This window comes from Cervus elaphus, chromosome 25 (genome assembly GCF_910594005.1).
Source record: "Cervus elaphus chromosome 25, mCerEla1.1, whole genome shotgun sequence".
In the NCBI taxonomy this organism is placed as follows: Eukaryota; Metazoa; Chordata; class Mammalia; order Artiodactyla; family Cervidae; genus Cervus; species Cervus elaphus.
The window spans coordinates 8,033,999-8,050,512 of NC_057839.1; the positions used below are offsets into that span (position 1 = coordinate 8,033,999).

Here is a 16,514-nt window from a genome sequence, read left to right on the forward strand (position 1 = left end):
CCTACCCACAAGGAGTGAAAGTGAGGGGCGATCAGGTGGCGGGGGCTCCCAGGCCTCTGAGCTGGCCCCAGCCCCCCGCCCCTGGCTTGTTTTGGCTCCTTGTCAAGAATGCTGGCCGGCCTGGGAGGCTGACTGACCTCAGACTCCAGAGGGAAAGTCACACTTTCGTTCAATTCCCCGGAGCAACCCTGCATTCCAGGAAGGGCGTGGGAAGGGCCAGGCCTCCCCCGACTGAGTGAGCTGAGCGGGGAGCTGCCTGCCCCCTGGCCATCCTCAAATCGGCACTGGCCTGCATCCCCTCTGGCACCCCCTGGGGGGACCTGCCCCACGGTGGAGCCATGGAGACGGGGTTCTGGGAGAAGATGCCCAATGCCACCGCAAGGCAGGGAGGCAGGGAGGTACCCGGGAGATGCTCTGGCGGTCCCCATCCACCCTCAGCTCCTGGCCGTAGCTGATTTGCTGCTCCCTTCGCCAGGGTCATCCTCACCTCCACAAGAAAAGGAATCTTCTCTATAATTCTGAACAATCCAGGTCTCCCTCAAGCCTCTGTCCCCAGCAGGTGGTCCCAAGGCTGTCTGGAGCCAACTGCAGGGCCATCTCTTCCAGCCCAGCCTTGCTCTCAGCCCTACTCCCTCTCCCCAGGGCTCTTCTCAGAGGCGCCAGTGCTGGGGGAGGCCTCCCTGGGGAGGTCACCCAAGAGCTGGGCTGTGGAGGACGGACAGCAGTTGGCAAGCAGAGAGGATCGGACCAAGCAAGTGGGGTCCGCAGTAGAGTGGTGTGAGCACAGAGGCTGCGGGCAGCTGTTTGAGGAGCTGTCCAGGGCGGGCAAAGGTCCCCAGAGACATTTTCCTTCTGCTCCAGCTAGCCTCTCTTCCTCCAAGAGGTTCCCACGACTCCACTACCCGGAGGCTCCTGGACAGGCTTTCTCCTGAAGACAGGGCTCCAGGAGGGACAGACAGAAGGATGGGCCAAGGGCAAGGGAGTAGCCCTTGGAGGGTGGCCATGGATGCTGCGTGCTCCCCTTGGGATCACCTTTCCCCATCCCCACATTGGGCAGTGACCTGGAAGTCCCACGCTCCAGTAAAGGGGGCTTTCTTGGTGCCTCCTCAAGAGGGAGCGGAGGTTTCTTTCTAGAAGATGGAGCACTGTTGCCCTCTAGTGGCTTTGGCGCAAGGTGGCAAAAACCAAAGTCAAGGTCCACGTGCTGGGTGGGCTCTACTGCCCCCCACTCCACGCCCAGCAGGTCTTCGGATGTCCCCAGGTGACCCGGGAATCCAGGCTTCTGCAAATGGAGTGGCGGATCTGGGTGAGCTTGAGGTGGGCATGTTGGGGTGACAGGATGTGCTGAGGTTCCATTTGAGTCTGGGGTCGGGCCAGAACTGAAGTGGCAGACACGGTGGCAGTGGACTCAGGCTGCGGCCAGGACGGGACCCCTCCCAGACTGGGAGGGTGGGTCATGGCTCCTGGCTCTGGTCCCCGCCTCGGGCCACTGGTCTGATCGGCTCAGCTTAACCCACCCACACAACCCTGTGTCAGGCACATTAAAGAAAAACAAGGAAAACAACAAAGAGAAACCCTCGAGTCCTTATGCTAAGTGAAATAAGCCAGTCAGGAAGTCTGATGTAGGTTTGTGACAAGCTGTGAGACAGTAATTGCAACCATCTTTTGGGTGGAAGTGGAGAAATCCCAGCATGAGTAGCCTGTGTCGTGGAAGCAGTGGATGGTACTGATGGCCAGGTGTGGCATGGAAAACCCACAGGTGAGGCTGGACAGGATGCATCTGTGACAGCACCAGGCTCTGTCACCGCCTCTGCACACAGCAGTCCTGACCCCCCAGGGCCGCACCATCCCAGCTTCCGGGCAGAGCTCCTCTACCCGGCATCCCAGCTCAAGACCTGCGAGCCCACCTCCTTGGAGCAAATTTAACAGGAGAAGAATATTGATGAGTCATTAAAAGGAGAAAACACAGACCCTATCAACAAATTGATAACATTAAAATAAACACGAATGATTGACACAGAAAAAAAGCTGGAAGAAATATGCCAAAATGGGAACAGTGATTATCTTGATGGAGAGGTGATGGTGGTGAAGCGACTGGTTTGAATTTCTTTTGCTCCTCTGCATGTAAAAAAATGTTCTATCAGGAATATATATCACCTTTAGGACAAGAAAACTACTATTACAGTTATTTAAGGCAAGAAAGGCATACAAAGAGAACTGGCAGGATGAGCGAGTGGGCAGAGTGCGGCCCTGTGAGCAGGCTGATTCGTCTAATACATCAGTCTCTGTCCGCACCAGCCTCACCGTCAGAGGGCGGGGACAGACGTGGAAGCAGATGGTGCAAGAGCGGCCTGCGCTACAACTGGGGTAAGCCCAGGAGAATGTGGGAGCTCTGATCAAGGCTGAGACGGTAGGGGAGGCTTCCAGGAGGAGGGAACTCCTGAGGAGCATCAAGGGGGACAGATGGTTTCCAGGTACAGAAGAGGGAGGAGGGCTTCCAGGCAGAAGAAACGTACGTGCAAAGGCCCCGAGGCAGCTTCCTTCCAGCCTTGGTGTCTCATCAGGCCAATAGCAAACAAACAAAACTGGGGTCCCCTGGTGGTCCACTGGTTAGGGTTTGATGCTCTCACTGCTGTGGCCCAGGTTCAACCCCTGCTCAGAGACTCCCACAAGCCATGTGCTATGGCCAAAAAACAAACAAAACCATCAAAGATATAACATAGGAACCAGTTTGGAGAGGGTGATATACTCCACTTTGAGGATAGCTTTTGAATATTTTTTTTAAATAGTCCCTTTTATTTTCCCTTCACTTTTATTTTCTACTTCACATGGAACAGCAAATACTTAAGCTCTAATTCCCTTGTTAAACCTCTTCCCAGAGCTGTGGTTTCCTTGTCAAATTGCAAATTGCCCAGCTAATGCTAAGGAGTTAAGTTCAATTAAATCAAAAGCGGGAGCCTCCTTCTCCAGGGCTGTGCATCATTCCCTCCTTGTCTGCCAGGGAAGACATGGTGCCCCGGGCTGGGGGTAAGATGTGGACTAGTCATTGGTACCTGTTACTCTCAGTTACTCTGATGACAGGACAGATATATGAGAGCCCCAAACAACATAGAAGACGTCTTATTGCATGATTTGGTTAGAGTGAAGGTGTGAGACCCCAGGTGGCCTTGAAAAGCCCGCCCACCTCCTCTGGAGAGAGCAGTGACACCTGTCAAGTCCTGGCCACCCCCTTCTTCATGGATGAAGGACAGGGGATGTGTGGGGACCACCCTCACCTTGCTCCTCCACCCCCGCCAGCCTCCACTCTGCTATGCACTAGCCAGAGTAAACTGCCTTATAAATGCAGAGGGCTCCTACTTGTTAATCATTACCTGAGTCTCCCTGACCCCTGGCACTTCCCTCCCTTACCTGGGGTCTCTCCTTCCTTCCCCACTCAAAGGAAAGATGCCACAGGGCAGGGAGCTGCCAGGGTGCAAGGACTCAGGACACGCAGATGACCTAGGACTGCTCTGCTGCCACGCGGACCGCTGGGATTGAGAACTGGCTGTGTCCGACGCCGACTCCCCGCCAACATCTGGGCATGGCACACACCCCTGCAGCTTGGCCTTGACCCTGCGGGAGGAGGGAGAAGCCCAGGGGAATGGGGTCTCGGAATAAAAATGAAGTTCATGCATGCCTGGGTAAACGGAGTGAGAGTCATTCCCATTGTCCACAAGCTTCTCGCTCTGTTTGGAATGTTTCCCCACCCACATACCAAGTGCATACACTCACACACACACGCACACACACTCTCTCTCTCTCACACACACACACACACACACACACAGGTTTTGCCTGGATCATGCCTACTCACCTGCTCTCCATTCAAACCTCACAGTGTCCATGTGACCTCCTCCAGAAACCCTTTCCCGGCGGATCCCAGCCGTCACTCCCGCAGCACCAGGCTGGGCTGATCTGTGCTAATGTGCTTACTTCTCCGTCACCTTCAGCACACCCTTAGCTTCTCAAGGGCAGGGGAGATATCTAGCTCCTTTCTTTAAGCATTTAATTTGTTTTTGACTGCCCTGACCCTTCATGGCTGTGGGTGGGCGCTCTAGCTGTGGCGAGCGGGGTAACTCTTCCCAGTTGTGAGCCGGCTCCGCGTCGCAGCTCCTCTTGCTGCCGCGCGCGGGCCCTAGGTACACAGGTGAGCAGCTCAGGGGTTAGCTGCTCCTTGGTACGTGGGATCCTCCCAGACCAGGGATGGAACCTGTGTCCCCTGCATTGGCAGGCATATTCTTAACCACTGGACCACCAGGGAAGCCCCTCTAGCTCATCTCTTCCCCAGGATGCTCAGAACAGTGCCCAGTCAGGGCAGCTCTGACTTTGTTTCCCTGCCCAGGCTTCTTTCCATTTACGTTGGAAACAGCCTCAGTCTTCCCCAGGGGAGCCACCCACCTGACTCCACTCTACCCCACCCAACTCCACCCTACCCCACCCTAGCCCATCCCGTCCGTCCGTGTGGATCCAGCTGGCTGATCTCCGAGCCGTGGCTGAGAGCCGTGCACACGGCCTGGCCAACAAGTGCCTTCCACCTGCTCTAACCTCACCCCAGCAGATTCACTGTCCATACAGCAGTTGGAGGGATTTTCTTAAAACATAAAGCAGATTATATAATTCTTCTGCTTAAAATCCTTCAGAGTCTCCTAGAAAGCCCAAAGCCCCTTAGAGGGGGCCCACAAGGCTTTGCTGACTCAAAGTTTAAGCATGAACATCATTTACTCTGAATACCCCTCATGACCACGCTATGTGGATTTTTGTCTATTTCCATAGCATTTATCACATTTTGTCCGTTTACCCTCTTTTCCTCACCCCTATTGGAAGTGAGGGAATGCAGAGATAGTCTATCGCATTCACTTTGTTCCCCTGGCACCTGGCACATGGTAGGTGTTCAATCAGTTTGGGAAGAGGGCTCTTGACGATGACCTGATCTGTGGAACAGCCAGGCAGACAGACAGGCGGGGCTCCCTCAGGGGTCCGGGCAGGGAGGCAGGTGGTCTGCACTCAGGGGATTTGGGGCCAGTAGACACAAGTGGACAGGGGAAGGGTGTGTTTTGGGGGCAGAGATAACAGAATATGCTGATAGATCGGGAAAAGGAAAGGAAGGATCAAGGATGACTCCTGAGTTGCCAACTGGAGCAGTTGTGTTGATGGCGGCGCTGGTAAATATGGACTGAGAGGGCAAGTTTTAGCGCGGAGCCTACGCTTTATGTTTGAGATGTGTACATTATGAGCTGTCTGTGACACATTCAAGAGGATGTGTGGCCCAGGCAGATGGATGTATGAATCCAGCCAGAGGTGGGGGAACAGTCTAGATCTGAAATATAAACAGAAGGTGCTTAAAATCATGAGATTGTATGGGCTCGGTGGAAGAGAAAGAGGGGGCTCAGCACCACGCTTGGGGATCCCCAAGGTCTGAGAGCTGGTAGAGGAGCAGCAGCCAGAGGAGAAGCAGGCTGGCGTGCTGTCCTGAGCTGAGCGGAGCTTCTCAAGGACAGACGTGAACTGCCACGACGCTGCTAGAAGGTTCTCATGGTGAGAACAGGGGAGGGCCAGTAGATTAGCAATGGCGGGGGAGGGGGGGCTAGGGAACTTGGGAAGAATCCTTTCTATGGACGGGTGGACACAGATGCCTGATGAGAGTGTCATGAAAAGTGACCGGGGGAGGGAAGATGAGACAGTGTGGCCAACCTTTCTGTCAAGTCTGGTTGTAGAGGCGGGCGGGCAGAGAATGGAGTGGGGGGAGCACACGGTGTCTGAACTGTTGCTGTGGGACGGATCGATCTCTTTTAATCATAGGAGAGACTGGCAGTTGAGAGTTTTCTGTGACCAGGACTAGTCCGTGCATCGCCAAGTGTTAATGTCCTTGGCTCCTCCTGGTACGGGCCAGTAGAGCCCCTCGAGGTGACAACAAAAACCACACCCTTTCATTTCCGAAAGGCCCCTCATGTGTAAGCGTAACACCAAAACAGGAGCCAGTGCTATAGCACAGAGGTAGGCAAGTTGGATCTATGAAGGGCCTGATGGTAGAATTTTTCAGCATTACAGGCCATCAGGTCTCTGTCACAACTTTTAAACTCAGCTGCCCTAGTCCAGGAGCAGCCATTGATGTACCTGAACAGATAGGTCTGGCTGTGCCAATAAAACTTTATTTACAAGTGCAGTTAGCAGACCAAGCTTGGCCCTTGAGCTGGGATTTGTGGATCCCTGCCCTGGCATAGCTGCATGCTGGTGGGGACCAGTTAAAAAAGAAGGCATCTGTGATGCTGAGGAAAGAAAAAGCCACATAAGTCTCCTGAAAAAGCTGGAGGGGCTCTAGAACCCAAAACGTGTGGTGGGCCTGGTGGGGAGAAATTTTGCCACTGTGGGTCAGTTGCAAGAAGGGGGAAGGTGTGATGGTGTCAGTGTGAGGTCTGCCTCCAGAGGCATCTGTTACTCTGTGAAGTGAGCTGAGGTCACCAGCTGAGAGTGTGGGAGATATCAGGGCTTTGAGGAAAGAGGCCCAGGAAAACTGTGCTTTTGGGATGGAGACAGGGAACCTTCTAGAGAACCACAGTGGTGTAGCAGGGAGGGACCTCCTGACTGCTTGGATCATAAAACTGAATTGAAAGTGAGCTCAGTGAGCTAGACGGTGGGACTGATCAGCTGCTGAGGGATGGGTCTGCAGAAGCCAAAGTGTTGGGTTCATCAGGGTCAGGGTTTTGCCAGGCAAGCAAGCTGGAGAGGAGGGGGGAGTTTATAAGGGAGTGAATGATGGGCCCTGAAATCTAAGCTGGGGAAGGAGGGAGGGGCAATGGGGAGGGTGAGAGTGAGAACAGACAGAGGTTCTTGGATGCGTAAGTTCGTGGGATGGGAAGTATTGTCCGGGAGCTGGGCATTTGGACTTGAGGGATCAATGGAGATGCAGTTTTTGAAACCAGAGTCCAGGGCTGCAGTGGGGTAGGTGGCTGAGGTGGAGGGATGGGAAGGTCACCAGAGTTGGAGGGGGTGAGGCTGCAGGGCCTGGGGTCTGGAAGGGTCACCCACTCCCATGAGCATCAGAGTCCCTTCAAGTGACCTCAGTCATTGTGAATTAGGGGGCGTCCAGGGGACTGGCGAAGGCAACCCTGAGGCAAGAGGGGATGACAGTCAGGTGGCAGTCTCCATGGAGGAGGAGGAGTCAGGAGTGCACAAATCCATCCCCAGGCTCCTGGGCACCGGCATGCGGTGGAAACATCTTCCACCTGAGGTGCCCAGAGGGCACCGCGTCCCGGTAGGCAAGAGGGAAGGGACGGCTCAGAGCAGCTGCCAGCCAGCCGGGCGCAGACGCAGGCTCGCGGACCTCAGAGAGAACAGGAGATGGGGCGGGGCGTGGTGAGTGGGTGAGTTCATGTGTGTGCATGTGTAACTGAACGTGAGTGAGTGATCGTGGGTGGTAAGCATGCATGTGAATGTGTCAAGGGTGGATGGTGTCGTGTGTGAGTGTGTGTGTGAGGACAGATGCTTGTGTGAGCATCCGTGGGTGAATGTGTGTGAATGCATGTTCATGGATGAGTGTGTACATGTGAGCATGGGTGTGTGTTTGTGTGGGGTAGGGGTGTGGAGTCTGGATGAGTGTGAAAGTGAACACATGTGGGTGTGAGAGGGTGAGTGTAGGTGTATCCAGTGTGAGTGCAGGGGGTGTAGTGAAAGTGTGTGTGGGGGGGTGGTGAGTGTGGGGTGAAGGTGTGTGTATCGGAATGTCTGTGAGTGTGGATGTGTAGGTGTGTGTGAGTAACCGGGAGAGAGGTTTGGTTTGTTTACTGTATGGGGTGGGGAGGAGGGAGGGAGGCGGGAGTGGGCAGAGGGCAGATGGACAGGGTCAGGTCAGCTGAGGGGCTGAACTGCGCAGGACAGGGCTGAGGGAAGGTCTGGGAGATGGCTGAGGTATGAGGGGTCCTCCTGAGGGTCTGGGTCGGAGGGGATGTCTCACCCTGCTCAACTCCTATGACCCTAAGTGAGTGGTGGTTTCTACGGCAACTGCTCCTCAGGCTCCCATGCCCTGTATTTGCATTGTCAAAATCGCTACTGAATGTCTTTATCATCAAGTCTAAGTATTTCACTTGATTCCATTGATTGGATGATTTATTCATCATTCCCTATAAATGAGCATTTTTATTTTATGCAAATTTTTTCAGGTATTAACAGCACTGTCATGTAGGTCCTTGAAGCCTTTCTCTCATTTCACAACTGCTTCCACAGGATAAGTTCCTTGAAGAGGAATTGTTTGGTCAAAAAATATGTAAAGATCTAAGTCATTGGATCTGTGCTGCCAAAATGCTTTCTGAAAAGACTGAAACAGTTTACAACTTCAGCAACACTATGGGAATATCCACTTCCTCGTAACCTCACTAACTCTGAGTATTTATTTTTCATCTTTGATTAATTAGATCTTTAAATATATGGCATTTCACTACTGTTGCAATATGCTGTTATTTCCTTATTGGCAAGCATATACATTTTATTATTTGAGTATGGGCTCTCTTATCATGAATTGCTTTTCCTTATCCTTTGGGGATTTTTTGGCAAAGTGTTATTCGTTAGATAAGAATGCTAGTAAAAGCACCAGTCCTTTGCTGGTTGTATATGTTGAAATGCTTCTCAATGATTAGTTGACTTTGAATTAAAAACCTTTTTGATGGTTTTTAATAGAAGAAAAAAATCTAATTGATGTAGTCAAAGCTATCGATTGTTTCCCTTATGTTTTTTGCCTTTGGTGTGAAGCTTTAGCTTTCCAACTAAAAAATTACGTAAATATCACCTACATTATCTTCTAGTACATTTATACTGTTTTAACATTTAGATAGTTGAATCATCTAGAATTTATTTTGCTTTGACTCCTGAAGTACAAGTCTGACTTCACTGCTCTTCTCTTTCTTCCTCTGTTTTGGATGCAGGGGGTCTTGGTCGCGGCACGCGGGATCTTTCCACGGGGCACATGGCTTCTCAAGCTGGGCCACACGGGCTCGGTGGTTGTGGCACACAGGTGTTGCTTCCCCATGGCGTGTGGGATCTTAGTTCCCTGACCAGGGATTGAACCTGTGTCCCCTGCACTGGAAGGCAGATTCTTAACCACTGGACCACCAGGGAAATCCGTAACTTTACGCTTCAAAGTGGTTTTTCACTTTTCCCTCCCCTGCTTCTTTGCTACCTTCAATCACTTGTCCAATAACCATTTACTGAGCAACTACTATATGCCATCCTCATTCCTGCCTATGCACAGTAAGTAGGTTGTCTTGGAAACTTCCTGGGAGCTCCTATAAGACAGAGTCTTCATTTATTGATTTTGTTTTACCTTAATGTCTTCTTTAAAGGCCCTCCCTCCAAATTCAGTCACATTCATATTGAATACCTGGGGTTAGTGGAAGCAATTTTCAGAGAAATAGTAGCTGAAATTTTACAGGCATTATGAAAGACCTCAAGCCAAAGTTTCAAGAAATGCCAAGAACCTCCAAGCAAAACAAAAGCAAATACAAACTCACCTAAGCAAGTCACATAAAAATGACTGAAAATCAAAGAGGAACTCTTACAAGTAATGAGAGGGAAGAAAGATATGTTCGTTTCAAAAGAATATTCAATTGACAGCTAACTTCTCAAGAGTCAAGATAGAAATAGAAGACAATGAAATGTCTTAAGAGAGGCGAAATGTTTTAAAAACCTGCAACTTGGGATTTGACATGCTGTGGATATTGTCTTCCAAAATGAAGACAAAAATCTGGAGAGGAGACTAAACTACTAATTTGTCACCAGTAGACCCCCAGTAAAGGATTTCTCACCCCCATCTTTTTTTTGACCTTGCTTTGCAGCATGCGGGATCTTAGTTCCCTGACCAAGGGTTGAACCCATGTCCCCTGCAGTGGAAACACAGAGTTTTAACCACTGGGCAGCCAGGCAAGTCCCCCCACCTCAAGTGAAGGAATTATTAAAGGAATTTCTTCAGGCAGAAAAAAATAAGTTCAGATAGAAGTATCAGAGGAAGAAAAAAACACATGGAAAAGGTAATTATAGGCTTTATGTAAATAAAGATTGATTATATAAAACAAGAGTAATATTTCATGGACTTTTTAATACATGTAGAATTAAGATATATCTGACAACAATAGCACACAAAGTATGACAGAAAATGCAGTTACAGAGCTCCAAAGTCTTTGCATTGTCCAAGATGGCTAAAACACTAATGTTAGACTTGATTAAGTATGGTATGCTTAATCATTATGATAATCACCAAAAACACAGTAATAAAATATGTAACTAAGAGATTATCAGATGCACAATGGAGTAATAAAAAGTATTTAATTCAGGGGACTTTCCTGGTGGTACAGTGGCTAAGATTATGCTCTTCCAATGCAGGGGGTGCAGGTTTGATCCCTGGATGAGGAACTAAGATCCCATGTGTTTCGCAGCCAAAAAATCAAAATGTAAAAAAAAGAGAAGCAATACCATAAGAAATTCAGTAGACTTTAAAATGGTCCACATCAAAAAAAATAAATAAATAAATGTAAGGTTAAGAAATGTAGAAAATAAAAACATGGAAAGAGAAGCATCATGCAAACAAGAGTCAAAAGTGTAGATGTACTAATATCCCCCCCAAAGTAGACTTTAAAACCAACATTACTAGAGAGAGGGTGATTTCATAATGATTAAAGGTTTAGCTGCAATAGTTCCAAATCTTCATGTTCTTAATGATATGACCCCATGATACGTAAGGTAAAAGTTGACAGAACTGAAAGAAATGTCAAATCCAGGGACACAGGGAGGAGGAGGAACGGCCAAGGCCCTGGGCCTGCCTGACGGCCAGCAGATGGTGAAAAGGAAGGCCCTGGGGCTTGAAGCTCTCCACGAGGTCTCAAAGAAGGGGTGGGATGGAAGGTGGTCCAGGAAGCTGATGCCAAGGACGAAGAGGCGCAAAGGGCAGGGGGAGGTGGCTGAGCACCTGCCCTCAAACGGGCCAGGTATTTTGCAAGGAAGTAGAAGGTCTTGACGAGGTTTGAGGACTCAAGGAAGACATCCACTCCGTCGACTTACCCCAGGATCCATGAGTTTTACAAAATCCAACCACGCCCACTGGGCTTCCCTGTTGGTCCAGGGGTTAAGACTCAGGGGACAGGTCTTCAACCCCTGCTCCAGAAGATTCCACCTGCCATGGAGCAACTAAACCTGAAACTACTGAGCTCACATGCTTGGCACCCAAGCCCCACAACAAGAGAATCACCGCAGTGAGCAGCCTGTGCACCGCGAGCTGCAGCCCCTGCTCGCTGCAGCTAGAGAAAGCCCAGGCACAGCAGCAAAGACCAGAGCGGCCAAAAACAAACCAAAAAAAAGCAACACTCCCGTCTGAGAGACCTCAGGGGAGAGACCTCCTCCGGGGGAGGGGTTGGGGGCTGGAAGGATGAAAAGCATGGGGAGTTGCCAGGGTGTCAGCTGAGCAGGGCGTGCAGAGGACGGGCCTGGAACTGAACGGCCAGGCGAGGAAGCAGATGTTACCGGAAGGACCACGCGATGGCAGAAGGCGTCAGAGAGGAGCCTTTACAAGAAACAGGCTGAAAGCACACAGTGGCCTGAGGCCAAACAGTACCACGGAGGGAGGAGCACTTGAGTCCAGCAGACAGAGGCACCTTTCCAGGCCAGGTGCTGACAGATCCAGACTCTAGCCCCAGGGTCCTTTCCATCTGTCCCTGTATGACCAGCCACTGTGGGGGTGGGGGCGGATACCCCACCTCCACATCCTCACCCCCAGCTTTAATAAGGGCCCTTCTGAGGGTGATCCTGAATCCTTTCTCACCCGGGCCACTCTGCGATCTCTGGACCCTGCAGACACCATCTCCTGGCCAGCTCCTCCAGTCCACGGTCAGGAACCGCAATCTGACCCTGGATGGTCCAGAACCCTCCCCATTACTCAATGACTCAATCTATCAATCAATCAAACAGCAACCCCCTGGGCCTCATCTCCTGTTCTACCCAGTTGTGAAGCCCCGAATCATGGGAATCATGTTGGACCCTTTCTCTTTCACCCTTGAGAGTTGGAATATTTCCTGCCAGATCAATAAACAAGGATGTCAGAGTCATCAGCGATTCCAGCCCTCCAAGGCACTCAGGAAGGAGAAGAGGCCCTGTGATTAGTAGCCATCAGGCTGCATCCACTCCCTACAGCGAGTCCTGAGGAACTCAGGATGCAGAAAACACAGGATACTGGCCCCAGATAGCTGAAATGCATATGAAAGGAATGATTTCAGTGAGCCCAGACGCTTGCATCTTCCCATACACAGAAGAGCGCTAAATTTCTTAACTTGGGATATCTGGTTTTCTTTAACTAACAAATAATCTGACGCTCAGACTACCTGCCCCTCATTGCAAAGCTCCTATGTAACTTGACTCCTCCCCCCACCTTATGGGAACAGTTCCCCAGGGTCGCCTGAGATGACGTCTCCTGGGCTTGCAGTCCTAAAAGTTCCCACTGAGTAAAACAGCTCTCAACTTTCAGGTTGTTTCTGTTTTTCAAGTCGACACCCTCCACGCCCGTATCCAATCCATCAACCAAGCGGGGCAGACCTCACTGCCTAAGTACACTGGCAGTGTGTCCAGAGCCTCCCAGCTCACGTGGCCATCATCCCCCTCCCTCCCTCCTTCGTCTCCCTGCTTCCACCCCCTACAGGCCATCTTCATCAGAGGCTGCAGTCCTCCTGCCGCTGAAATTCTGACCCTGGCATGCCACCCCAGAATCCTCCCATGACAACAGCAGTGACAATATCCGCCAGCACTCGGGCCCCGCACTATTCCAGGCGTGTTCCCTGCGCAGACTCTCTTGCCCCTCCCAGGAGCCCTGCGAGGGCTGTGTGCTCACCCCAAGCATTCACAGAGAGCGTCAGCAACCTGCCAAAGTCACCTGGCGGGCAAAAGCAGAGAAAGGATTCAGGCTCGGGCAACTTGGAGCCACCCACACACCCTTAATCGTAACACCATCCTAATGCACCTAGCACCCAGAGACCTGCTGGGGCTCAGAAAGGTCTGAGACTCACCGCCCACCACCCCAGCTCTCCTCCCACGGAGATGCCCCCTCCCAGCTGCCTGGCTTGGCTGGACTCCCCCAGCCCACAGGCTCCCCAGGCATCCCCAGCTCAGAGCCTTCACATGTGTTGTGTCTTCTGCCCAAATCTCCCCACTGATGCCCGCTCCCCCTCCAGCCCCTTCTCCCATTCAACTCCTAGTCAAGCCTCTCAAAACTCTGGCCACCTGATGCAAAGAACCGACTCACTGGGAAAGACCCTGACGCTGGAAAAGATTTGAGGGCAGGAGGAGAAGGGGCCGACAGAAGATGAGACGATTGGATGACATCACCAGTTCAATGGATGTGAATTTGAGCAAGCTCCAGGAGATAGGGAAGGTCAGGGAAGCCTGGCGTGCTGCAGTCCATGGGGTCACAGAGAGTCAGACACAATTTAGTGACTGAACAACAAGCCGCTCATCCTGGAGAGGCCTTGGCTGACCCAGCCACAGGCCAGCGCCTCAGGCACAGGCTCACACACCCGGAATGGTTCCTCCATGAATTTGTAATACAAGCTGTACTTCTACGAAAGTGAAAGTCGCTCAGTCCTGTCTGCGTCTTTGCGACCCCATGGCCTCTACAGTCCATGGGATTCTCCAGGCCAGAATACTGGAGTGGGTAGCCTTTCCCTTCTCCAGGGGATCTTCCCAGCTCAGGGATGGAACCCAGGTCTCCTGCATCGCAGGCGGATTCCTCACCAGCTGAGCCACCAGGGAAGCCCAAACTGAGTTGGCCAAAAGTTGGTTCGATGTTTCCAGTACCATTCCCTGTGAAACCCAGCCGACCTCTTTGGCCAACCGAATGCATCCGCGTGGGTATGTAACTTCTGTTCTGCGGCCAAAGCAGCCACCGCGTCTCTGTTAGTCCTAGCGTGTCCCGGCGAGCGCTCAGTAGGCGCTGGGAAAGTATCTGCGGAGTGCCGGGAAGAAGAAAGCAAACACGGGGCCCAGAGGGGCCAGCCGGGCGTTCTCGCTTTTGCACGCGGACCACTAGAGGGCGCCGTCCCCCGAGAAACCGCCCAGCGGCCCCCGGTCCCCGAGGCCGGGGACCTTCTTCGGCTGGGAGAACGGTGGCCTCCCGCAGAAGCACTCGGGGCAGCTGGAAACTCAGATCCGGCTTGACTCCCTTCTCTTTCGCTTCCCCGCGGTGTGAGCAGCGGGCGTTGGCCCCCGGTGTCCGCATCTGTCAAGTGGAGTTGGAGAATCAGCCGCGCCTACCCCACGGAGCTGGTACTTCCCTCTCACAGACCTCAAGGTGATGGCAAAAGTCCTCGAGCCGTTGTGGAAACCAGCGCCTGAGAGCCTCAAAGGGGGAGACAGATGTATTTGCCCCGAAAAAGGACTCCTGAGTGGACGAGAAAAAAAATGTGTGCGCACTCAGTCGTGTCCAGCTCTTTCTTCGCAGCCGCATGGACTGTAGCCCAGCAGGCTCCTCTGGGCAAGAAGTTTTCCAAGCAAGGATAGTGGAGTGGGTAGCCATTTCCTACTCCAAGGGGATCTTCCTGACCCAGGGACAGAACTCTCATCTCCAGGGACTCCTGGAGTGGCAGGCGGATTCTTTACCACTTCACCACCTGGGGAACAATTCTGGTCCCTTCCTCTCATGTGTCATTCAGACTGGAAGACGTACCTGTTGTCCTTGCCTGAACTTGATGGAAAAGGAAGCAGGCACAGCTGTACCTGGTGAGGCGTGGTGAATCCCTGCTCACCCCCTGCCTGCCAGCCCACCACCCCTCCAGCGGGCCTCTTGTACAGAGCTCTTCTCAGTGTGGTCCCTGACAGCAGCGTGGCCCAGGCCCACGTTAGGAATCCACACCCTCCGACCACAGGCATGCAGCAGCCCCGGGACCATCCATCTCCCCGAACTGTCTTCATGATACGCTCAGTGATTGCTAGTGAAAAGTGGAGTGTTTTCCTGCTAAATTGGTAAGTAAGGATGTCACAGTCATCAGCCCTCCAATGCGAGCTCCTGTTCTTGCCTGGAAAATTCCGCGGACAGAGGGACGGCAGGCTACAGCCCCTGAGGTCACAAAGGCTGAGCACTTGCCTCAACATGAGCTCCTGAACCCTAAGGACACCCAGGAGGGAGTAGAATGTCTGACAGTCGTCAGGCCTGCAAGCCACTCCCCGGGGACACTCAGGAGTGAACAACAGGATACTGGCCCAGGGGAGCTGAGATGCGGTGAAAGAATGATTTCAGTGAGCCCAGACGCTTGCATTTTCCCATGCAGAGAAAAGCTCTAAACTCAACTTGGAATATCTGGTTTTCTTTAACAATAATCTTTTGATGTTCAGACTACCTGCCCTTTGTTGCAAAACTTCTATATAACCTGGCTCCTCCCCGCGCCTCCTCCAGAGCAGTTCTCTCAGGGTGGCTTGAGGTGCTGTCTCCGGACTGGAAGTCCTCGAAATTCACACTGGATAAAACATAACTCTCAACTTGTAGATTGTGAATATTTTTTTAAGTCAACAGTGATCATGCAGGTCTTCTGAGATACAGGATGATACCAAGTGAATTTTTTTTTTTTTTTGAGATAACATTGGTTTATAACATTCGCCAGCTAAAAAAGATGCATAACTTAAGAGTTGCAAGTTAAGTTTTATTTGGGACAAAATGAGGACTGCAGCCTGGGAGGCACCATCTCAGCTCTGAGAGACTGCTCCAAAGTGGCAGTGGGGGAAGGTCAATACATAAGGTTTTGGTGAAGAGGGAGTTCAATACCATGAAGTACACATTTTACAAAAGGTTTTTTTGTTAGAATCTGATGTCACTGTGAAGGGATTTAGTGCTTCTCTAGATATGATGAGATGCAAGGATCAGTTCAGTTCAGTTCAGCCGCTCAGTCATGGCCAACTCTTTGCAACCCCATGGACTGCAGCATGCCAGGCCTCCCTGTCCATCACCAACTCCCAGAGTTTACTCAAACTCATGTCACTGGGTGATGCCATCCAACCCTCTCATCCTCTGTCATCCCCTTCTCCTGCCTTCAATCTTTCCCAGCATCAGGGTCTTTTCCAATGAGTCAGCTCTTCGAATCAGGTGGCCAAAGGATTGGAGTTTCAGCTTCAACATCAGTCCTTCTGATGAACATTCAGGACTGATTTCCATTAGGATGGACTGGTTGGATCTCCTTGCAGTCCAAGGGACTCTCAAGAGTCTTCTCCAACACCATAGTTCAAAAGCATCAATTGTTCGGCACTCAGCTTTCTTTATAGTCCAACTATCACATCATACATGACCACTGGAAAAACCTTGACCACTGGAAAAGCCTTGACTAGACAGACCTTTGTTGGCAAAGTAATGTCTCTGCTTTTTGATATGCTGTCTAGGTTGGTCATAACTTTTCTTCCAAGAAGTAAGCATCTTTTTATTTCATGGCTGCAGTCACCATCTGCAGTGATTTTGGAGCCCAAAA

The 16,514-nt window shown here is 51.5% G+C and overlaps 1 protein-coding gene across 1 annotated transcript; it reads right to left on the reverse strand.

Moving 5' to 3' along the window:
- Nucleotides 1–625: 625 nt before the first annotated feature.
- Nucleotides 626–14,374, reverse strand: LOC122683507. Its single transcript, XM_043887134.1, has 4 exons — nucleotides 13,885–14,374; nucleotides 12,899–12,940; nucleotides 4,070–4,174; nucleotides 626–705 (listed from the first exon to the last, which is right to left on the reverse strand). The coding sequence occupies exons 1-4, from the start codon at nucleotides 14,279–14,281 to the stop codon at nucleotides 626–628; spliced, it is 624 nt and encodes a 207-aa protein (XP_043743069.1). The 5' UTR covers nucleotides 14,282–14,374.
- Between the last annotated feature and the right edge of the window lie 2,140 nt (nucleotides 14,375–16,514).

Excerpts from the sequence above, each read along its gene's own strand:
- LOC122683507 (XM_043887134.1), bottom strand. The coding sequence starts at position 14,281 with ATGCGGACACCGGGGGCCAACGCCCGCTGCTCACACCGCGGGGAAGCG. Across the intron at positions 12,941-13,884 it reads GCATTCGGTTGGCCAAAGAG|GTGACTTTGGCAGGTTGCTG; the intron begins GTCGGCTGGGTT and ends TTTGCCCGCCAG. Across the intron at positions 706-4,069 it reads CCCACCCACAGCCATGAAGG|CCCAGCTCTTGGGTGACCTC; the intron begins GTCAGGGCAGTC and ends CGTCCTCCACAG.